At 49.4% G+C, this 24,632-nt stretch overlaps 1 protein-coding gene across 3 annotated transcripts in view; it reads left to right on the plus strand.

Moving 5' to 3' along the window:
* LOC126544342 (RUN and FYVE domain-containing protein 2-like) overlaps positions 1–1,759 on the plus strand; it is a 115,070-nt gene extending 113,311 nt beyond the window's left edge. For all 3 annotated transcript variants that reach the window (XM_055062090.1, XM_055062089.2, XM_050191627.3), the window contains one exon: positions 879–1,759. In XM_055062090.1, the coding sequence (XP_054918065.1) occupies positions 879–1,019 (141 nt within the window). In that variant the 3' untranslated portion in view covers positions 1,020–1,759. The remainder of the gene's footprint in view (positions 1–878) is intronic.
* The last annotated feature ends 22,873 nt before the right edge of the window (positions 1,760–24,632 follow it).

Genomic DNA, 24,632 nt, shown 5'->3' on the forward strand with positions numbered 1-24,632 from the left:
AGGTGGGACTTTAAACTTTCGTTTTCAGCTCGCTTCGGTGCTTCCGAAGCAGCCGACGCAGCCGCTGTGTCCACGTGATCCCTCATGCCACGTCACGCCGACGGTGGCGCCAGCTTTTCCAGTGGTGGAGCTCGCCCCCAATACTAAAGCTCTATCGAATTACGTCCCGCAAAGGTTTAGCGTGCGGAAAGCGCTAACGCTAACGCAAGCATTTCACGCTATACTAAAGCTCTCTATTATAGCGTGTAGCGTACGCTATAGTTGCCTACGCTGTACTATAACTGTGTAATGACCACACATAAAAGTCATAAAATTCAATTCGAAGCGGGCAGCCGGGACCGCCGCCATGTTTCACGCAAACTCCGCAAACCACGCAAAAACGCTAACGCTAACTCGTTTGCGTTGCGTACGCCCGCTATACCCGCTATTTCGTTTAGCGCTCAGCGCATGCGAAGTGACGACCCGCTATTTTTTAGCGTACGCAATGGTATAGCGTACGCTATACTAAAACTGTGTATTTGTTTGCGTACGTATATCACCATTAGCGAATGCAACATACAGTCGTATTACTGATGCCCACAAATTTGCGCAAGGTGCGCACGTGTAATAGCGTTTAGGTCTGAACTTTCGTACGTTACCTGCGCCTATACAACCCGCGATATTGTATCCAGTGCGCTCACGCGGTGGGTACGGCGACCTCGCGTTGTACTCGTGTGCCATTGGCCGGTCGTGCTGCCTGGGTTCAAAGTGTTTTCGGCCCAACGGGGTGCCGAAATAGGAATCGAGTTCTACTGAGACTTTACTCTGTTTCTAACGTTTTCAGCTCCTTCTGTTAATCAGTGTCTTCATTGAGAAGTGTTATGATGTCTCGCACGCAGCACCATTGCCGTAGTTGCGGGGAGATCTTTTGCCACGCCTGCTCGGACAACACGATGCCACTTCCGTCATCGGCGAAGCCTGTGCGCGTGTGCGACACCTGTCAGACTGTGCTGCTGCAGCGGTATTCAGCCACCTCCTGAAGCTCTGCGTTCAGGCCTCACTACGGGGCCATGTGCTGCGCCCGTGGCTGTCCTTTTGGGGCAAGTTCCCCCCCTCGCCTCTCTGGGAATTCATTCCATCTCCGCCTTCTCGTCTTTCGCTGTCCCCTCGGAGTGCGTGCATGTGACAGTTCTGGCCCTCGAGTATTACGCCACAGGTACAAACTGGGCCACTGTGGGGAGGCCCACCCGCATATACGTGTATTACGGCGCCGCCAGCAAATGAAAACGACGCTTTGTGTCATAGCCCTTGGTGTGCGCCGCCGCGCCCATTTAGAGTTTTTAAACGCTGTTGCCACTCCTGAAACGCAAGCGCTACTGCGGCGAAATGGGAGTTCCCGCTCATAATACACACTGCACAAGGCGCCTCGTACTAAATAGTATCGGGAGAGAATGGTGGTGTCGGGTACAGGTTTTAGGACGACATACAGATGTGTGGGTATTTCTATATTTCATATATAACGCCGCTACTAATTTCGAGAATACATTGCGGTGTGTGAGCTTAGGAACTGCGTGAAAAATTATTCATGACAGCATATATTTGAAGTGTAAAGTTGTGAAAGCTATACAGACGTGCTATTATTTTGCCCGTATGGTTTGTCTGTGGGACCGGCTTTTTGGAGGACAATATAATCAGGCCTTGCCGTTGCCTTTGCCGACCTGTTAGTTTATAAGAAGTTTCGAATGAACTGTTATAATGAATAAAGACCTTTCATTTGCGAGTGTTTGTTTTTCTTCGCCTGTTCTCAGTGCAGTCGTCCTTCTCGCCACTTGCGGTGGTCGACGATGGCGAGCCAAAGCGAACGGATCGCGTGGATCAGATAGCAGTAGGATGAGGAACAAGAAGAATAGGAAGACAATCTACTATAGCAGATGCAGAGAGTTTGTAGACTTATGCCTCAGGAGCGAAGGAGAAAGACAGCTGAGCCGAATCGACGCCGGAAAACAACCGTGAGCCGTGGCTTCGCGTGCCACGACCACGTGCCGTCTTTATTTTCTTCTCATGCGGGCGCGCGCTATCCGGGTACTAGGCGCCGCCCGAGGGAGGGCGCTACAGCCCCCCCCCCCCCCCTCCCGCCTAGACTGGAAGTCGAAACCGGACTGAGGGCCTGCTATGACACTCTAGCACGAGGTCAGGCGGCGATGCGAGGCTTTCCATGGCGGTCTCCACGTAAGCCGGCTTAAGGCAGTCTAGCCTGACTGGGTCTTCACGGTCGTTCTATAGTAGGGTGGCGGTTTTCGGGGTGCGGTGGAGGACGCTGAATGTTCCTTCGTAGACTGGAGTTAGTGGTGGTCGGACAGCGTCGCGGCTCACGAAAACGTGTATTGAAGTGGCCATGTCGGGGTGCACGAAGATTGTATTGTGGCGGGAAGGTCGGGTCGGAGTGGGCCGAAGGTTTTTAACACAGTCCCAGAGGCGTTGTAAGAATGCTTGTGGCTGGGAAGGTAGCTGCGTTGATGTAATGAAGTCTCCGGGGAGGCGCTGAGAACTACCATACACCAGCTCTGCTGCTGAGCACTGTAGGTTTGCCTGGAGGGCGGCCCGTAAACCAAGGAACACAAGGGGCAAGGCGTCGAGCCAGGTGGCGCAAATGAGGCGGTTTGCCGGGGCGGCCTTCAGTTGTCGGTGAAGGCTTTCCACCATGCCGTTGGCAGATGGGTGACACGTAGTGGTACGGCAATGTCTGGCACCGAGAAAGCGATTAAGGCAAGGAAACAGGGAGGGCTCAAACTGGCGTCCACGGTCTGTTGTCACGCTGCCAGGACAATCAAAGCGAGATACCCACGCAGAAATGAAAGCGCAGGAAACAGTCTCAGCCGGGATGTCATGAATGGGAACATCCTCCGGCCAGCGTGTGAAACGGTCGACCATGGTGAGTATGTAACGATAACCTTGAGACATGGGTAGAGGGCCCACGATATCGAGATGAACATAGTCGAAACGACGGCCTGATGGAAGGAAGGCTGGGGGAGGCGTCTTGGTATGACTGGAGACCTTTGCCGTCTGGCAGGGCACAAACGTGCGCGTCTAAGCGCGAGGAGGAGGAGGAATGAACGTTTATTGTTAGAAACAGCGATAAAGTGTTCTTTCTTCGCCCTAGGTGGGCGGCTCTCTTAGTCCAGAAAGCCGTTAGCTAATGCCGCAGCCCGGGCCCGGTCCACCAGACTTCGCTGATCTTCCAGGTTCGGTGCCTTTAACATTGCCTCCCACGTTTCTTCGATCGCTTGTAGTGGTTCTGAGGCATCATCTTGATTGTTGTTCTCGCGGTGTGGGCACACTAAGACCATGTGTTGGAGGGTGTCTGGTACCTCACAATATCGACATAGGTATGAGAATTTGGTGGGGTGCATCCGGTGCATGACAATTCCATGGACATACGTATTCGTTTGTAGTCTGCGGAGGGCGGTGGCTTCTTCCTTGCTTAATTTTGGATGTGGTAGAGGATATTCTCTTCTTTCCAGTCGGTAATGTTGCAATATTGCGGCGTAGTTGATGGGAACGTCTTCCACCCTCGTCGCTTTCCGGAGACCGTGCGGCAGGAAATCCCGGCTGGTATGCTCTCGGGCGACAGCATGTGCTGCTTTGTTTCCTGCCAGGTGTTCGTGGCCTGGGGTCCATGCAACGTAGGTTTCGGGTAGTTCTTGGCGCCTTGTTATTTCTTTTAGAATCTTCACTGCTGCAGCAGAAATTCATCCTTTTCGTAGGTTTCTACGTGCCGTTTGCGAGTCACTCAAGATGATTGCTGTGTCTTTGCATGTGGCGATGCCGAGGACGATGGCCACTTCCTCTGCCGTTTCTGGATTTCTGGCCGGTATGGTGGCAGCGACTAGCTCATTCCCTTTGTTGTTGGTCACGGTAATTGCGTATGCTACGACCACGAAAGCCAAACCTGGGCCGTCCAGCAGGTCTCGGCGGCTCTTGAAAGACAAAGGCCGAGCGAAACCGACGGAGCGAAACCGACGCGTCTGAGTCTGTTATGAAGTTTTCGCTGTATCCGAGTTTGCGAAGTACTGCTCTGCCTGTTTGAGTCAGCTTAAGGCGTTCCAGCCATTAATTCCGGGACAGACATTGCGCTGGGTGAGAAGGCGCCGAGTAGCCCGAATACCTAGGGGACATATGTTGTGTAGAGAGTGGAAAATGGTGCGACGTAATGAAGCCGTAAAAGGGCGAGGAAGGTCTGCTGGGACATCGCACCACAAGGGCTCAGGCGAGCATGGATTGGGCACAAGCCGTAGTCTGAGAGAACGGGGGTTCTCCCGAAAAGCGGCGAGCTCTCATTCTGCTGTGCGGAAGAGAGAGCGGCCCAGTCGACGATTGGAGATGGAAAGTCAACTGCCACTATACGAGAAAGGGTATCAGCAGCGGTGTTTTCGACACCTTTTACGTGATGGATGTCGGTTGTAAATCCAGAAATATAAGCTAGGTGGCGGCGTTCGCGTGACAATTACTTCAATGATTTGGCGCGGAAAACGTACGCCAGTCGGTTATGATCGGTCAGCACGTAAAACTGGCATGATGGTGATGAAAATAGTGTTTTGTGGCGCAAGAGCCAAGTATGACCAAAGAGCGCCTGGTCGATGGTAATGAGTTCAGTGTGAAGCGATAAATTACGAGCAATGGATGTGAGAGGGCTGTAAAGGGGCCTAAAAGGCGGTCGCTGTAAAGTGCGTAAGAGCTACATGTAATAAAGCTATGGCAATGACTATGAAGCGTGCCAAGGACACGAACGATACATTGTGAATTAATTACAATGTACTAAAATTGGCCACAGGCTAAAAATTGCAAAAAGTACTACTCCCGTAACAGAGCCCTTGAAATGCAAGGACCTGTAGGAGTATACTATACAAGGACTACTATCGCAGCAGCATCCTCTGGAGAGAGGATGCGTTACGAAACTATTGGGCTAATTACATGCAAAACCACATCGTTCAAGAAACCTGGGACAGCTTTGGTGGTAAAAATGGGTTCTTTACCAAGAAACAGCAGGATGGAAAGGGAGACAATAGCGGTATGTTAGAGGAGAATGTTTCCTTCTTTCTCATTCGGCTCCCCGACACTCCACGAGCACGTGGAGGACGGTTAGCCTCTCACCACATCTACCACAGGTTGGAGGCTCAATGCCGGTCAATAGAAAATTGTGAGTACCATATCTATATCCTATTCGGAGTCGACAGAATAGGACATCAGTTCTTCGTGTTTATGTTACGGAGGGCCAGAAACCTAACTTTGGCTTAATCAAGTGGAGCTTATTTGTTTCAATGTCCTACAAGCGTTGCCAGTAGCTTCGCACTTTCGTTTGCAAAAAAGGCTTGAGATCTGTGGTAGGAATAGCAGCGGTAGGATTGGTAGCTTGCCATGTAATTGATGTGGCCATTTGGTCTGCCATCACATTACCCTCGATGCATCTTGGCCAGGAACCTAGCATATTGTCACATGTCTACGAGATGAATAAATATTGCACAAGTAAGAGTAAAGCTCAATGTAAACAGCATTCTTGTGTTTCCTTAAGGACATTAGCGATTTTACAACACTTAACGAGTCCATGAATATTATTGCGTTCTTTAATTTTAATTTCTTGATATGTTTAACCGCAGACTACTGCATAGGGCTCCGCAGTAAAGATACTTGTATGCAGGTTCAATACACCTGATTCAGAGATAGATGGACCATGCAACAGCCGCGTAAGACGCGCCAGCGTGCGACTTAGATGCATTGGTGTAAAATTCAGAACAAGGGTACTTCGATTGGAGTTCATGGAAATGCATTCGAATTTTGAGCTCTGGTGCGTATTTTGTAACTTTTACGAAATATATATCACAGTCTATCACCTGCCACTCCCAAGGCGGTAGCTGCTTGGCTGGAGGCATTAAGATATGTTCGAGAAGTGGGATGCTCATTTCTTCGCTCAGCTCCCTCACACACAGTGAGAAAGGCTGTCTCGCAGAGGGTCGATTGTGAAAAAGTAGCGTACGAGATATCATTAACTGTAGTATAACAACAGCGTTCGCGATTGCAGTAAACATTTAGAAAGTATGTGAAGCTAATGTATGCTCTTTGCAGATTAGGTGACCACTCATTTAATTCTGCGTATATAGACTTTAAGTAGGACTTGTTCAAAAGGCGCCACTGGCCAGGCGGTTATCTAGATGGTGGACGGGATCTAGCATCATTAACGCACTTGGCGTGGCAGAGTGATATGCCACGGCACCGTAGTCCAGTCGTGATCAGATGAGGCTCCTGTAGTGATTCATTAAACACTTTCGGTCACTGCCCCATGTTGTGTGTGATAAAATTTTCAATAGGTTCATTGTTTTCAGGCATTTTGCTTTGAGCTATTTTATGTGTGGTATGAAAGTCAGTTTCGCATCGAGTATTATGCCTAAAAACTTGTGTTCTTTGTGCACAGGTATTTCTTCTCCATACATTTCTAAACTTGGATCTGGAACCATGTCTCTTTTTTTGTGTGTGAAAAGAGCACATGTACTTTTGTAGAGGTCAACTTTAAGCCCATTTTCGTCTGCCCACTTAGATATCTTGTTCAATCCCTGCTGTACTTGTCTCTTGCGCACTGCAAGGTTACAGGGTTGGAAACCTATTTATGTGTCGTCTACGTAGACGGAACAAAATTTAGCTGGTGGTAATGAAGCGCGGAGTGTGTTCATCTTAACGATATAGAGTGTGCAGCTGAGCACACCTCCCTGAGGTACACCAGTTTCTTGTATATATTGACGCGACAATACGTTGCCAATTTTCGCGTGGAAGGTACAATTGGACTAATAGCTTTCTATTATGTTTAGCATATTTCCACGGATGCCCATTCCGACAAGTCTCGCAAGATTCCGTAACGCCACGTTGTGTCATACGCCTTCTCCATATCGAGGAATACCGATAAGAAAAACTGTTTATGAACAAACGCATCCCGGATATTTCCCTCAATGCGCAAGAGATGATCACTTGTGGTCCGATCCTCTCTGAAGCCACAGTGATAGGGATAAAGCATTTTGTTCATTTCAAGGAAATGTATCGGTCGCCGGTTAATCATTTTCTCAAGGAGCTTACAAAGGCAACTCGTGAGAGCTATCGGGCGGTAGCTTGCCACCGACGAAGGATCTTTACCTTGCTTCAGAACGGGGACCACAATCGCTTCTTTCCATGCGGGTGGATGATATCCGCCAGCCCAAATAGTGTTGGAAAGTGCAAGTAGTGTCAGTTGTATATCAGTGTGTATGTTCTTAATCATGCGTACATTATTCTATCAGGTCCCGGTGCAGAGCTCTTGCATGCAATCAAGGCAGCTCTCAGCTCGGCAATACTGAAATACGGTTATATGGTGGGTTTTGTGGGGATTTACGCTCAAATGCCTTACATTATTCTGTGTCTCTGTACTTCATGAAGGATTGTGAAAAGTGGATTGAGCTTGACACACGCTCAAAGTGCTCCCCTAGCGAGTCTGTCTACTACGAGAGGCAACGAGTTTAATTTGCTGCCCTTTTAGCTTTATTAGGCCATTCCAAACTTCCGCCTCCTGTGTCTATAAACTTATACCTGAAAGGAACCTCGCCCAGCTTTCTCTCTTCGCCTGGCGTCGTATCCTCCTTTCCTGCGATTTTATGTGTTTAAACTCAATGAGATTTTCTGTATTCGGCGATCTACGCAATATGCCCCATGTTTTATTCTGCCTCTTTCGCGCATCTCTAGTCTTCATTCCACTTCTAAGTGAACCACTATTCGTTTGCGGGATAAACTTTTCAGCAGCATGAATAATAAAAGCGGTAAAATATGCGACAGCATCATCTATACTAAAATTGCTTATAAAATCGGGTGATAGATGAGCTGATTCTTTAAAATGCTCCCAGTCAGATGATGCTACTTTTTATCGAGGAATATTGGAGGGTTGTCATGCCGCGTTCTTAAGTTTAAAGTTACAGGAAAGTGGTCACTTCCAAAAGGATTGTTGACGACATTCCATTCCAGGTCAGGCAGAAGAGAAGCAGTACCAATTGCTAAGTCTATCGACGAATATGAGTTGTGTTGTACATTGTAATAGGGTCGGCTCCTTCTTATTAAATAGGCATGCACCAGATGTTAGAAGAAAATCAGCCGACCTCGCGTATCACAACGGGAATCTCCCCACAGGGTGTTGTGGGCATTAAGATCACCCACGAGTATCTAGGGTTCCGGAAGCTGATCTATGAGGTTAAAGAAATCTGTTTTTTGGAGATGATAGTTTGGGGTTATGTATATGGAGCAAACAGTAACGAACTTATTAAAAAGAACTCCCCGCACTGACACTTCCTCAAGGGGTGTCTGTAAAGCTACATGATGACAAGCTACAGACTTGTCTGCAACGATTGCTACAACACCGCACGACGCGTTAGCCTCGTCGCTGCTGTAAAGTTTGTTTGTGTGCATTTCAGATAAGTCTCTTGAACACACAGCAACTTTGGATTATGTTTATGTAGGAGTTCTTTAACGTCATCGAGATTGGGAAGACCCGGCCCTGACATTCCAATATAGTATTTGTGGATCTATAGTGAAAGTGTTTTGTGATGTGTGTTCAAGAGAGGAAAGCTACGTTAGCCCATAGGACCCTTTCCGAGACCGAGAGGCAATAAGCCAGACCTACCATTTCATTCCGCTCATTCAAAACTTGTAAAACGCGCAGTAGTGACATCGTGTTTCAACAATTCTCTGACGAAGTCGTGTGACCACAAAATGGAAGACAGTTTCAAAGAGCAGGCCAAGCGCCTGGCAGATTCTGGTTACCCGATGCCTATGCTAACTTCTGTCGCGTCGAATACAAGCAGTACCAATGCTAGAGCAAAGAAAGTTGCTGTGGTACCATACATTCATTGTATTTCACATAATCTCAGAAGAATAGCGGCGAAATCGGGAGGAGACGTGGTTTTCTCTGCCCCTGAGCGTCTACAGAAGCTATGCAAACAGGTTAACACAGAGAATAACAAAAGGCACTCATGTTCTACCCAACATCACAAACAATTTGTAACCTGTGCTCATAACGTTGTCTATGCCATCCCACTTTCATGCGGAAGAACGTATATTGGTCAAACTGGCAGATGCATCAACGAGAGATTAAAAGAGCATCAATATAACGTCACTAAGGTAATCTCGGGTCATTTGGGTATTCACTGCCGAGATTGTTCCTGCAAGCCCATGTTTGAAAGCACTTCCATTCTGTATAAAGCTCATAGCAGGATGACGAGGGAGATTGTAGAGGCCTACGAGATAGCAAAATTAGAGCAAGTGTGCGTAAGCAAGCCTTCGGTGTCACTATCGGAAAAGGAGATACGATTCCTTGGTTTATCTTTGTGACCATTGTAGTACATGTTTTTTTCCCTTGCCTTGCACACGTGTTCGATTCAACGAAATGCACCACTCGATGTTCTTGTTTGCTGTTACGTTTGTTTCCGCTCGCACGGTATATATTTATCGATGCGTGCGAAAATAAAATCTATAGTTGAAAGTGAAGCGCTGTGTCTGTGTCTCTGTTTCTTTCTTCGTCCTCGTCCAGTCGCGCTTATACACACTACCCTTCCCGGGCCCCGTGATGCGGGGTTTGTCTCTTTTGGCGCGCTCCTGAGAGCCGCGCCTATCCTTCGGCGTCTGAGACGCCGATACACTTGATGTACCATCGCCTCCGCCGAGGCGCTAGATGCTCGCTCGCAGGTGCTTCGGGCTTCTCTGTGCGAATAGACGCCCTAGAGGTCCTAGAGTCTGCAGGTTCGGTGGACTGCTGGCTCTTCTTGCTGGGTGGCGGAACAGCACAAGCTGATCCCGCAGTGGGGGCGAATGGTGCTACCACAGGTCCACTTTGCGTGGTCCTTACGGCCGCCGAGAACCGTTGTGGCACTGCCCCCTGCCGTGCCACGTCGGAGAAAGAAGGCCCCACAAATGAGAGGTGTTTTCGTGCTTCTTTGAAGGGAATGTTTTATTTTACTTTCAGCATGATTTCTTTTTCTTTCTTCCATGAGGGACTAGGAGCGAGAGTATGCCGGGTGTTCACCGTCACAGTTTGCACAATGGGATGGATCGTTGCAGTTATCAGCAGGGTGCTCATGCGATGCGCACTTTGCACCGGTGGTACGGCTCCTGCAGCTCTGAGAGCCGTGGCCGAATCTTTGGCACTTAAAACAGCGTCGAGGGTTCGGAATGTACGGTCTTACATTTATTTTGATGTAACCTGTTTGGATGTGTTCGGGGAGCGTGCTCGTACAAGATGTAAGTATGAGGTGTTTTGTCGGAATTTCCTTGTCGTCTCGTCGGATCTTAATTCGCTGCTCATTGGGGACATGTTGCTCTTTCCAGCCTTCTAGGAGCTCTGTCTCAGTCAGTTCCAGCAGGTCCTTATCTGATACTACTCCTCGTGTGCTATTCATTGAACGATGAGGGCTTACAGAAATCTGGGTGTCACCAAATGAGACGAGTTTTAGCAGATTTTCATACTGAGCCTTATCACGGACTTCAAGGAGAATGTCACCACTGGCCATTTTCGTGACGTTGTGCCCAGAACCTAGAGTGTCGCTCAGGCATTTCGCGACAACAAAAGGTGATACTGTTCTTACGGTCTTGTCGGGGGATTCGCAGTGAATCACGTGGAAACGTGGGAAAATTTCAGTGGGCTTAGTAAAGAAGTCGAAGGATTCATCAGTGCACCCTCTTTGTGAGAGGGCAATCAGGGAGTCTGGGGAAAGAGGAAGCCATACAACTTGGAATGATTTCGGTGGTAGTGCGAGCCGCCCACCACGCAGCCCGACAAGGGGATATGACGTGCCTTGTAAATAAACAAGGCCTGCCAACGCCAGCTGTACACAACCACTATAATCAAGTATGATATACCGAAGGTTGGTTATTTCACGTAAGGTTAACCCTAGCTGCCTGGAGGATCAGAAATTCAGAAGTGAGAAGAATACAGAAAAGATGGAAAGTGAGAGAATGACGAAGGTTGAAGGGAAAGAGAAACGGGTAAAGGCAACTACCGATTTCCCCCGGGTTGGTCATTCCGGGGGTGCCGTCTACGTGAAGCAGAGGCCAAAGAGGTGTGTTGCCTTGCCCGGGGGGCCTTAACGGTCCGAACACCCGACATCGGCTCAACCCCCAGCATCCCCTTTTCCCCGGACACGCGGCTAAGCCGCGCATGGTTAGACGCGGGAGGGTCCAACCCTTATGTGCTCGGGTACGTGGTGTCCCAATACACCAAACGCCTGCTGACGCAGACGTCCCTGCGGGGGTAAAACTGGCATATTAAAAAAAAAATGTCGAAAGTGCTGTATTACAATGTAGATTGCTAGTAGCTCTCGGCCGAAGACGCTGTAGCGGATCTCAGCAGGAAGTAGTTTCCAAGATTAAAGAGACAAAGGTCTCCACACTTAATGCACTGCTGTGAGAGGGATCGACGGCCATACTGGAGACATCCACCATCAGACGAGTTGGGGTGTTGCTGCGCGGATGGATAAGAAGCACAGCGTTCGCGACTGCTTGCGTGGCAGCAGTAAAGGCGGCCTGGACTTCTGATGACCAAGAAATGGCAGAGAACGGGTCGGCGGTTGACCGAAGGAGGTCGGTGAGCGGGCGAAGCAGCTCTGCACAGTGCGGTGTAAAGCGCCTGGAAAAATTCGCAAACCCCAGGAATTGGCGTAACTGGCGCAGTGTTGTAGGCTGGGGGTAATCCTGGATGGTCTTGACGCGGTAAGGGAGAGGGCGTATACCCTCGGATTATAAGTGAAGCCCCGAAAACTCGAACTCAGATGCGCCGAAAACACTTGGAGGCGTTCACAACCAGGCCATACTGCTGTAGACGTTAAGACAAAGCCCGTAGATGGTGCTCATGATCTTCAGAGGTACGGCTGTCGACGAGGACATCGTCAAGGTAGGCGAACACAGTAGGAAGGCGCCGCTTGACCTCAGCGATGAGACCGCTGGAAGGTTTGAGCCGAATTGCGGAGTCCAAGAGGCATCCGCACGTACTCAAACAAACCAAAGGGCGTCGTGATGGCGGTCTTGGGTATGTCGACGGGTTCGATGGGAATTGTCGTACGCCTTAACCAGGTCCACTTTGCTAAAAATGGCACAACCGTTGAGGCGCAATGTAATATCTTGGATGTGGGGCAGCGGATAGCTGTCATGGACAGTTTTGGGGTTCAACGCTCGATAGTCTCCATAGGGACGCCAGTCACCAGGATCACGCTTGGACACTAAATGCAGCGGAGAAGCTCACGCACTGGACGACGGGCGTATAATGCCGAGCTGCAGCATGTGGTCCAACTCCCGTTTGGCGATAGCTATGCGGTCCCCAAACAAGCGGCGTGGTCGAGCGGCTGCTGGTGGACCACGGGTGACGATGTGGTATGTCACCGTATGTCTAGGCGGCTAAGTGAGGTTGGTTGGCTTTGTTAACTCCGGAAAATCAGCTAAGATTTTTCGAACAGAGAGGAAGGTATCAGCGTGCGGATGCCCATGGGAGCAAGGTCGGACAGGACTCCATAGACGGAAAGACGAGTCAGACTGTTTGTGAGGCGACGACGCCGCACCCTGACGTTCAAGTCGAAGTATGAGAGGAAGTCCGAGCCGATGATCGGGTGAGCCACGTCTGCGATGACGAAGACCCATCGAAAAACGCGACGAGGGCCGAACTCGACGGTGAGAAATCGGAGTCCGTACGTCGCTATAGACGAGGCGTTGACAGCACGAAGCAAATGCCCTGATGACCTGGAAGGATCAGCCTTAGTTGGGGGAATCACGCTGATTTCTGCGCCCTTGTCTACAAGGAACCGGGCGCCGGAGGACTTGTCGGTTACCATAAAAAGGCGGCTGGGACGACAAGCGAGACCACACGCCGCTGTCAGTGCTCTCGGCGGGCGTTTCTCGGCCACGAACAGGGAGGTGTGCACATCGTGGCTAGATGTCGGAAACGCCGGTGGTACCAGCAGGGAGGCGGAGGGCTGGGACTGAAGTGTGCGCGGAAGAGCGCGATGACTGAGACGAGGCGAACGGTTCCCCTATGGGGGCTCTGTAGTGCGGCGATTGAGACGGCGAGTTCATCATGCGGGGCCTCAAAGCGCGAAATCGCCGGGTGTGTAAGCGGTACGACAGCAGTGACGGACGGGAGGGTCGCCTCGTGAACCTGGTCAGCGAGCTCCGCCAGGCGGTTGAGGGGACGTGGCCGGCCGTAGCGAGAACGAGGCAGATGGGTTGGAAAAGGCGTTGGAAGAAAAGCTCTCGAAGCAACGCTGAGTGGGTAGAGATATCCCGCTCCCCGAGAAGCTGTCGCAACCGGCGCAGCAGTTGGGAGGGGCGCCGGTCGCCAACGTATTCGGTAAGGAGCTGCTGGAGGTGGGTGCGTTCCGACGGCATGAATCTCTCCAGCACCTTGGTCTTGAGGTGCTGATATGGTGTAGCGCCCGTTGGGGCGTAGAGAACGTCCGAGAGCTCGCTGGGAACATCAGAAGGAAGGACTGAGGCGACGTGTTAGTAGCGCGTCGTTTCCAAGGTGATGCGGTAGAGGCAGAATTGCGCCTCGATCTGGTGAAACCGAGCTTGCGGGTTCTGGGGTCAGAAGGGTGGGAGGCGAAACTGCAGCGACGAGACGTCCTGCGGACGTGACTACTGCTCCGTGGAGGGTTCGGGTGGATCAGCCATTGTGTTCGTCCTAGGTCACCACTTGTAGGCTTAATAAAGAGAAAATCAGACATCCACCCGTTCGTAGCAACGGGTGGATGTCTGATTTTCTCTTTATTAATTACTTCTCTCCACCTTGCGGGTCTCCGCAGAACTACTACGTCAAACTTGTAGGCTTATGCCTCAGGAGCGAAGGAGAAATACAAGTGAGCCGAATCGACGCCGGAAAAGAACCGCGAGCCGTGGCTTAGCTTGCCACGACCAGGTGCCGTCTTTGCTTTCTTCTCATGCCGGCGCGCGCTATACGAGTTCTAGGTGCCGCCCGGGGGAGGGCGCTACAAGTTAATGTAGAACAAGTGCGCGTGTTCAGGACAGTGCAGGCAAACCAAGTGAAATCGAATCAATTGGTAAACTATAGTGAGAGAAAATGAGTCAAATAAGATCTGTAGTGCAGTCAATTCAACGTGACGCCTCGCGGCGGAGCCGGCTGAGCTGCTGTCGGGGCACGGCACACCTAGAGTCGGTAGAACAAGTTGTTTTGAAAAACTTCGTTTTTTTAGTGACTAGACACACCTAGTCATGGAGGAAAGAAAAAAAGCTGAGGAGAGGCCCTACCCCCTCTGCGCGCTAGGAGAAAAGTGTGGAGGAAGTGACGTAATACTTTCTGCTGCTCTTGATTTACTTTTTATTCTTTCTTTAGCTGTAGCGACCATGTTCTCGGGACACAATGACGGCTTTGTTGTGGTTGTGTGCACTCACACGTGTTGCTCCGTGGGTTTAGTACCGTGGCAAAGGCGTCGTGTCTGCTGGATTGCGTTAGTCTCGGTGTTTTGTACCGCTGTGTTATCTAGATTGTGCCGTCCCAACTGTTGTTGTGGCCAGGTGGGACTGGAATAAGTAAAAGGCGTGAAACGAGCGCGCATGTAACGCCGTACACCACGCCACGCACGATGGACGACGTGGGGATATTTTTCCCGTCTTTGGTGGATTCATGCCAACGTGTCAACACAGACTGAATGCGCTGTGCTTCCGATTATGTGCGATAAACATCTTGCACGTCAGTGACAGCTGTGCAGTGTTCTTGCTTTTGACAATCGACGATGCACTTGTGGCACGTAAAACAGCCATGTCGAAGGATGGGAATGTAGCGGCTGCTGTGAGTAATAAAGGGATGAACTCCCTTTACAGCAGTAATCATATGTGTGTTCGAGGGGCTCAGGGAAGTGAAGGTTGGCGAATGCGGTGCAAGAGTGAACTAGGCTAGGCCGAAGAACGTACGCTTGCACGTACGTGAGCCCGGTCAACACGCAAGCCGCACGCATACGCGCTTACACTGCTCGACACCGCAGAACTTCTTTTCCGTGAAGCTTCACTTACCGACAGAACAATGTATCTGAGGCCGCAGTCGGTGTATTTAGTGCGTAACGACGCTCTCCTCTGCCAGACTGTTCGTCGGTGCGCTGTGGCTCGCGACACCTCCGCTACGAATGGCCGCCCGAAACTTGTTCAATAAAGCAAAGCGATTCCGAGGAAGCCGCGACCAACATACGTGTTAGTTCTGATAAACTGCAAGTAGGCTTGCCGTAGGTTGTATACAACGCGATTGGACCGTTGATCAGATTGCTACGGCGCGCAGCCCGGCGGTGTTTTTACAATTGCTAGTAGGTACAGCAGGGCGTGGCGCTTTTGACGGCGCTCGAAGTTTCTGCGCAGGCGCGAGTAAGAGCAGGTGCGAGAGAGAAAATCTGGGGGGCCTTTGCTCCTTGAATATGTGAGTCTGCCTAGGCACAACGGAGGAGGTTTCTTAACGCGTGTTGTATGCGTTTGTCCCTTAGGCGTGTCTGCATTGCGGTGGCGCGGTCCACTTTGTTTACGCTCCGCCGCTGGCTGCCCGCGAGGTGAGGCAGTGGGCACGGACGCCCTATTTGGTGATCGCTGCGTCTGAAGGGGCAAGGTTCTGACTGGTGTTGTATAAGTCGTGGGTCGCGTTTTTAGTCGCGACGATAGATTGCATTTTTTACAAGCACTGCTCCAGGAGGGCACATGTAACCGGCAAACGAAGGCCTCAAGAGAGCACCTGAGGTTATATTAAAGCAGGCGGCGCAGGATCTCCGGGGCACCCAAGCGGTAGCTGGGGGATCAAAGCTGGAAGCAGGGCGGCCCGTGGGTTGGGGCCGTGAAGGCCGAAGCGCGCCAGGGGGTGTTCGCATAAAAAATTGGCTGACCGCGATAGCGGACAGCCAATCTTATACTCCCCTGGCACGCGCAAGCCTGTGCGAGCCGCAACTCACGGACCACTCCGGGTTCTAGCTTTGATGTCCCCGTTGCCGCTTTGGTGTCCTGGAGGCGCCGCCAATAATGCGAAATAATGACACGTTGTTTTCATTCGTAAAAAACAAGATTGAATAAATATAATTGCGTCGAGCCACCGACTTGTGATGCTAAGTTCAGCACTACCGCGCCCCGCGGCTTCTGCCGACACGCCTAAGGACAAGCGCATACAACACGCGCTAAGAAACTACTCCGTAGTGCCTAGGCAGAGTCGTACATTGAAGGAGCAAAAGTCCCCACATTTCCTCTCTCGCACCCGCTCTTACTCGCGCATGCGCGCAAACGTCCGTCGTCTCCGCAAGTGCCACGCTCCGCTGTACCTACTAGCAATTGGAAATACGGACCGCGGCATAGTTGCGTCTGTGGTGGGGCGCCGAAGGCGAGAAATGTAAACAAAAGATGAAATCTGGCCCGATGCGATGGTGTAGTAACGCCGATTTCCGGCGTCACTTGGCTTCACAAAAACTGGCGTCAGGGCCCCTCCCACCTCGTAATCTGACACGTTTGAACACGTGTCATAGGGCATACATCTCACAACCTCGGCCAGACGGTGTTGCTGCGGCTATTGAGCAGGGGCTTAAAATCTTTTGATAATTTGAAAGTAGAGACACTCTCCTCCCCGCGGCGTTTTCCTCCTCGGTTCTCCTCGCGCGCCAGCTGCGCGCACTGCGCACGGCACGCTCTTTCTCCTTGGCTCCCGCGGACGGGCTGCCGTATTCAATGGAGGCGCATGCTTTTGCTAAAGCCCCTTGATAATTTGAAAGTAGCGACACTCTCCTCCTCACGGCGCTTTCCTCCTCAATTCTCCTCGCCCGCCGGCTGCGCACGGCGCGCTTTTCCTCCTGGGCTCCCGCGGACGGGCCGCAGGATTCTATGGAGGCATGTTATTTTGGGCCAGTTGCACGCCCCAGTGGGGTTGAAAATTTTGAGAAATGCTAATAACAGTATCGATAATGCTGGAGGCAACGTTTATGAGGAGGTTGGTTTTTTTCTTAAAGCTGTATGAACGGGGTATACCGATGTAAAGGGAGTTTTGAGGCGAGTTCTATACTCCAGACAATTTTTCTGCCACATGATCACATGCTTTACTTCGTGCGTCTGATCTAGTATTGCTTGTGACACATCCCTTTGTGTGTGGCTTATTAAGGGATGGCCTTAGACCTCTGTTTCAAGGTCCCGTTGTGAGCTACAGACAATATCACGTGACCGAAGGAAGGCGCGAGGCGAACCAAAGCATGTGCAGCCGCGTATAAGAGATGATTAATGATTAGCAAAGTAATGATTGATTAGTGATTGGATTAAGATGAATTCGGGTGTATTAAGGAGGATTAGGGTGGATTAACGTCGATGAAGGTGCATTAGGGTGAATGAAGGTGGATTAAGGTGCATAAAAGAGGGTTGGATTAAGGTGGATTAGGGTGGATGAAGGTGCGTTAAGCTGCATTAAGGACGATTATAGTGGATTAGGGTGGAACAAAGTGCATGAAAGATAAGGGTGGATTCAGAAGGATTAAGGTGCATTAAGGAGGATTATGGTGGGCCAGGGTGAACTAAAGTGAATGAAGGAGGATTAGCGTGGACTAAGGTAGATGAATGTGGATTAGGGTGAATTAAGGACGATTATAGTGGATTAGGGTGGATTAAAGGGAATGAGGAAGCATTAGGGTTGATTAAGGAGGATTAAAGTGCATTAAGGAGGGTTAGAGTAGATTATGGTGGATGAAGGTGGGTTAGGGTGCTTTAAGGACTTTCGTGGATTATGGTTGATTGAAGTGAATGAAGGAGGATTATGTCGATGAATGTGGATTTGGTGGATTAATGTGCACTAGGAAGATCATGGTAGACTAATCGGTCTTAATACTCAATGTACCCTAATTCACCTTAGTCCACCCTAATACTTAATAAGCTTAATACTCCCAATCCACCTTAATACAACATAATAAACCTACATCGCCCCTAATGCACCTTAGCCTACCCTATACGGTCTTAATCCTCCTTTATCAACACTAATCCATCATAATCCGCCTTAATCCTTACTCATGCACCTTAATCCAACTTAATCATGCTTAATAGTCCCAATCTACCTTAATACATCCTAATCCACCTCTATCAAACCTAATCCAGCTACTTGGTCCCCAATCCACCTTAATCTACGCTAATCCATTCTAGTCGGTCTTAATCCTCCTTTATCAGCCCTAATACACCTTAATCCACATTAATCGACATTAATCTTTCTTTATCCACCTTAATCCTCCCCAATCCTTGTTCATGCACCTTAATCGGTCTTAATACCTTTTTATCAACCCTTCACCTTAATCCGCCTTAATCCTCCTCCACCCACCTTAATCTTTATTCATGCATCTTAATCCTTCTTAATTAACTCTCATCAACCTTAATCCTCCCTAATCCACCTTATGTCAATCACTAGTGATTCATTAATTAACTTGGGTAATCATTCTCTTATACAGGGGTGGACATGCTTTGGGTCACCTCTGGCTTTCCTTGGATCACGTGATAGTTCCAGTTTACAACGCGACCTTGAAACATAGAGATCTAAAGGCTTTCGAATTAAAACTTAAACCTAATGTTGACTAGCTAACGCTCATTACCTGCAATACCATGGGTATACTTGCCACTAATTTTTTCAGGGTGCAAAGCAGAATCTATAATGCTTCACTTCCGACTGAATAACAACAGTTAGTGACGTGCGAGTTGATGAAGCCGCCCCAGAATATTAAACATACTCAGGACAACCGCAACAAAAACGCTGCTGAGCAGGCCGGAAGAATGAAAAAAAAAATGCAGCATTACGGGATGCTTTGCTACGAGCTATAAGAAAGACGCCTCAACTCGCAAACAACGACACTTTGTCGGAACAAAGTTCTTTCGGCCAATGTCATGCAGCCACTGCTTCCTGCGCAAGCCGTCACGCTTGCCTTGTGGTACACTCTTTGAAAAATTTACACCCTTTGGGGCTAATCTTGTCCCACAACAATAATCGTCATCCGCGTTGCCCGCGTCTTTAACGCTGCGAGCCCGGTACATCCCAGTAACGATACGCATGCGCGTAATCAGTTTGACGTAGCATTCTCGACAGGAAAGTAGCGAGCGCCGAGTTTTTAGGAAAGGAAACACAAGCAAGGCAGATGACGATTATTGTTGTGGGACAAATATACACCCCAAAGGGTGCAACCGTTTTAAGAGTGATATATCATAAAAACGGCATAACCATCTTCAGGCTTCTTGCTGCAGTTATATGCGCAACAGCCCGGCATAGCGCTAGCACACAGAGCAGGAAACACAGCGTACAACGTTCGCTACACCGAGCTTAAGCGCCGAGCCAGCCGTGCTTATCAGGAAAATGGCGCGAACGAAAAAGAAAAAACACAAGCAAAACTCAAGATCCGCGCGTTTCCATGGGCAACGGCAGGGAGACCAATCGTCGTGCAGAAAAACGGGGGCAAAACTGGTTGCCAAGGGGGAACGCGCAAGGGGCGAGGAGGAGGCGAGGAGGTCGCGCGGCGGCGGCAGAGTTCAAAGAGTGTCGCTACTTTCAAATTATCAAGGGACTTTAGATTTTGCGCCACTTGCACGCCCCAGTGGTATAGAAAAAGTGGTGTAGAATGCTGAAGGTAACGTTTATGAGGAGGTTGGTTTCTTCTTAAAGCCGTATGAATCGGGCATACTGGTGTAAAAGGAGCTTTGAGGCGAGTTGTATACTATAGACATTTTTTTTTCTGCCACACAATAAGATGCTTTACTTTGTGGATCTGATCTAGTATTGCTTGTGGCAGATCGCTCTGTGTTTGGCTTATTTTTTCTTGCCTGTGCGCGCACGTGCACCGCAGGTATTATATTCAGCATGCTTTCTTATAATGATTTAATCGGGAGTGCATCGTCTGTCCGTATGTTTTTCTTATCAATGTGAAAGTAGCTTTTGCGCTGTGGTCTCTAAACTAAATAGGACGACACTGAAGCAGCGCACTTAAATCTCGCACGTACACGCACGCGTAAAAAGGACGTATACACAGGCACTGGACCAAGCGTATGCGTGTACGTGTCAGATGTAAGTGCACTGCTTCAATATCATGGCTTACCAACTAGCCCATCAGGATATGCCCTGAGGCATTAACCCTCGCATTAAAAAAAATATTTTCTAGTTACTCTGGCTCTCTACCTCCCCGTACTATTGAGGCCCCATACCGCATCGTCGCCCTGATTGCAGCAGCTACGTGCAAGGCCCGAGCTTTAGGCTTCTCAATTTGGAAGAAAGTGCTGCCTATCCAGGTGGTGGCGTTGGTTGGTCCAGCGCCTGTGTGTGTCCTTTTTATGTGTGCGTGTACGTGTCAGATGTAAGTGCGCTGCTTCAATATCATGGCTCGCCAACTAGCCCATCAGTATCCATTCAATAAATAGGTTGGTTGCGCAATTCCAGTGCGAGAAAGCGTGCGCGATCATGTGAACACCCCCTGCACATTGACTGTCCGTGAGAAAACCAAATAAATATCGTCAGCCACTCATGCGTGCGTGGCAGCCCAATTCAAACCAAATTAAAGAACTAAAAAATAATGCAGAAACTCTACTGGAGATGTCTAAGTATACGTAAGCATACCCCCGAATGTCAGTTATCCCATCCCTAAATTTAGGTTGGACCACATCCAAATTTCAAGTTCGCCCACCTCCATATTTCAACTTGGCTTATCCCTAAATTTAAGGTGGCCCACCTCGAAATTTCAAGTTGGCCCATCCTCAAATTTCAATTCGCCCGCTTCCAAATTTTAAGTTGACCAACCCCCAAATTTATGTTGGCCCACCCCCAAATATAAATTGGCCCACCACCAGATTTCAGCTTCGCTTATCCCCAAGTTTATGTTGGCTCACCCCCAAATATCAAGTGGCCCACCCCAAATTTTAATTTCGCCGACGCCCAAGTTTAAGTTGGACCACGTCCAAATTTCATGCTGACCCACCAACAAATTTCAGTTGACCCACTCCTACTATAAGCTTCCCCATGCATTTCCTAAGGATTCCTATGCATTTCTATGTGTATCTCTTCTTATCTATTTTTTTAGGGTTTTTTAAATTGTTTATTATCGTTTATGAAGCTGCCAATCTACATTTACACTATCATAACGATTAAATGTGTTAACTAAATGCGCAAATTGCGCATTTTTGTGCAAATACAAGGCATCACTTTTCGCGTGACGGGGCTGGGGTACTCGCCAAAGAATGCTTACGCATTAGAAACGCAATGTAGACTAGCTGGTGCTCATCACCTGCGATGCCACGGGTATACTTGGCATTAACTTTTACGGGACCTGCATTCATTGTGCCTAAGTGACTGATGCTAACATAGAATTAAGCTGGAAAGAAAGCTCCTCTACAAGCCGCTATTTCGATTTTCAGTAAAACAGGCAACGGATCCTAATAATCAAGAAAAGTGCGATCTTGAGGCTGTATCTTCGCACATGTCTCTTCACAGTGGAAAGCAGAATCTATAGTGATGCATTTGCGGCTGAATACCAGTTGACGACGTGCGAAGGGATGGGTCTCAGCTGAAAATTCAGCATAGTGAGGACACCCCCAATTTTCTGCAACGTACAAATTGTCGCAGCAAAAACGCTGATGAGCAGGCCGGAACAATTAAAAGAAGCATTAGGGGATGCTTTGATACGAGCAATAAGAAAGGCGCCTCACCTCGTAAACAACACTGTTCTTTGTCGGAACAAAGTTCTTTTGGCCAATGTTGTGCAGCCACTGCTGCTTGCGCAAGCCGTCACGCTTTTCTTGTGGTATCCTAAAAATTGCGTAACCATCTTCAAGTTGCTTGCTGCAATTTTGTGCGCTACAGCACGGCATAGCGCTAGCAAAACACCGCAAGAAACACAGCGTGCCACGTTTGCTCCGCTGAGCTAAGGAGAAAAATGGCACCAATGAAAAAATAAAACACAAGCAAAACGCAAGATTCGCGCGTTTCCAAGGGCAACGGCAAGGAGACCAATCGTCGTGCAGAAAAACGGTGGCAAAACTGGTTCCTGCGGGGGGGGGGGGGGGGGGGGAGGTGACACGCAAGGGGTGAGGAGGAGGCGAGGGGGTCGCGCGGCGGTCGCAGAGCTCAAAGATTGGCGGTACTTTCAAATTCTCAAGGGACTCTACAAGGGCTTTGTGTCGAGCGCCACCATTTGCTTTTCTTTTTTCTCGTCGCGCCACTGTGTTGTTTCTACGGCAGCGCGCGTGCTGCTCTCTGCGCCTGCTCTCTCTGGTGGCTTGCGCGGCGTCTGCCACTCAGCAAGGCACTGCTGACTAATGGCGTAGAATAAGTGACTAGAACGAAAGAAATATGCGGATCCCACGCACTGTGGGAATCAATTTAAGTGAAGCTTTGTATACTGTTTGCTTTAACTGACGATAATTAGCGGTGATGTTGGCGGCGAATTGGTAATTTCTTCAGCGTTTAGTCCGATACGAGAGTGGTGAGTTGATGTTAAATGTTACCTTGCGTGCACCACTGCTGTTTGTCTGCGTAGTCCACAGAACACACAGGGAGACGTGTTTGCTTCAGGGGCTGTTGTGCGTCATTGTTCATAATCCCTGAGAGGGTTGAGCATTATCATTGCCTCACATGGCACATTGCATCGTGGCAGAAATGTTAAACTTTAATTGAATTATGGGGCTGTGTGCCATGCAATTAATTATAATTCTATCTATACATTGTATACATACATTCGCGGCCTGCACAACGTTTCACTGCGTAGCGAAGACGCTCCTGTTCCGTGCGACACTTCTTACGGGCCTGGGTGTCCTCGAGGCCGAGCGCACGCTTCGGCTCGAGCCATTTTGCTGCCGCGTGTTTACGTGCTCCTTCTGCATACGCGACCAGTACGCTGTTGATACGCCAGCTCCAAGCGCTCTCTTTAGGACAGGGGCGTAGCCAGGGGGGGGGGGGGGGGGGGGCTTATGGGGCTTGACCCCCCCACCCCCGAAATTTTTTCATTCTGTCCATGCACCGCCGACCAAAGCAACCCCTGACGCCGGAAATCACTCTCGATTTTGTCTAGAATGTCTTTTTCACGCTCGAAAACACATTTCACCGCGAACATTGCGAGCTTGGGCTGGATTTCGCGGCAACGCCCATGCACCGGGAGTCACATAACGCAAGCAAGCCCCATCCGAGCACAACATTTCTAGGGCGTGTTGATGGCGAACGGGCTCGCCTCGGCATCTCGCGGAGGCCGCGGAATTTACGGAGTGCATGGATATCAATTCCGAAACTTAATGGGTATAAAGTTCTCATAAACTTTTGATGTGAAAGGTGCATTGGCATTTCCAAAGTTATGCTTTAGATCTGCAATTGCGGAACTTTGTGAGTTTAATGTAGTTATAAAGATATTATGCCAAAGGTGCATTGACTTTTCTAACGTCGTACATCGAAACATACAACGAGACAAGCCAAATTAACACACTGTCAGACAAGTTGACAAAACATGTGCACGCAGCGAGGTCCGATGAGACGAAGCGTTGTGGTGGTTCATTTGGGCCGTCATGTCAGAAAAAAATATCAACATTTTTTTTTTCACTTACGCCAAAGAATTTATGTCAAGACAGTAAAGCCAGCAAAGGTAACTACGTTCTTATTTATTGTTTCTATTTTGACTTTTATTCGCGAGGACACATTGAGCCTCTTCAATTTTTTTGTTCTCGCTACCGCACCCGCGGGCTGCCAGAGCCAGCCAGAGCGCATGCGTCTTTCTGGTGTTGCCCCGACCACCGCGCAGCGCACTTCGGTGCGCGTTCGGTTTTCTCCGGCCGAGTGGATTTTCGCCTGGCAGAGTTTTGGACGCTTTCTATCTAGCAGACCAGAAAAAGAAACGATGATCACTCGCCGCCATCGGTGTGGGTACTCGACGGATCGCACCGCGTTCGCTTGAGCGCAACCTCTCTGGAAAATCTTGTCTCGCCGGTGTGGGATACAGAGCAGTATGCGTATGGTTCTCGGTGGACCAAGCGTCTCGCGTTTTTTTTTTTCGATATTCCTTCGGTAGCCACACTAGGTGCCCAAAGTAGGCATTCGATTGTGGCCAACAGGCTTTCCATTTGAATTTGCATGCGCGCGAGTGCGTGTATGCGTGTGTGAGCATTCACACCATGTGTGCATGCGTGCATTTGCGTGTGCGCGCGCGTGTACGCGCGTGTTAGTGTATGTGTTCATGTGTACACGCGTGTTAGTGCATTTGGGCGTGCTCGTATACATTTGTGTGCGTGCGTGTGCCAGTTGCGGGTGCGCTGCGTGCTTGTGGTGCATGTGTGGGTGCCTGTGAATGTGTACGTGTGCGAACGAGTGTGCTCATGTTTCAGCATGCATGCGTGCACACTGTGCGTGTTTGCGTGCGCATACATATATGTGCGCGCATATTGTGTGTGTGTGATAAAGAGAGAGAGAGAGAGTTGTGTGTGTGTGTGTGTGTGTGTGCGTATCTGTGCGTGTGTATCATGTTTGTGAGGGTGTGTTTGTACCTATTCTCGAAGACAATTTGTATACAGAGTTTATTGAAACCCATATTTAAATCCACGAGACAACAACAAATGACACTGCATTGATAGCATTATCTCTTTCTGAAAGCGAAACC

Source organism: Dermacentor andersoni, chromosome 1, assembly GCF_023375885.2.
Source record: "Dermacentor andersoni chromosome 1, qqDerAnde1_hic_scaffold, whole genome shotgun sequence".
Taxonomy (NCBI): Eukaryota; Metazoa; Arthropoda; class Arachnida; order Ixodida; family Ixodidae; genus Dermacentor; species Dermacentor andersoni.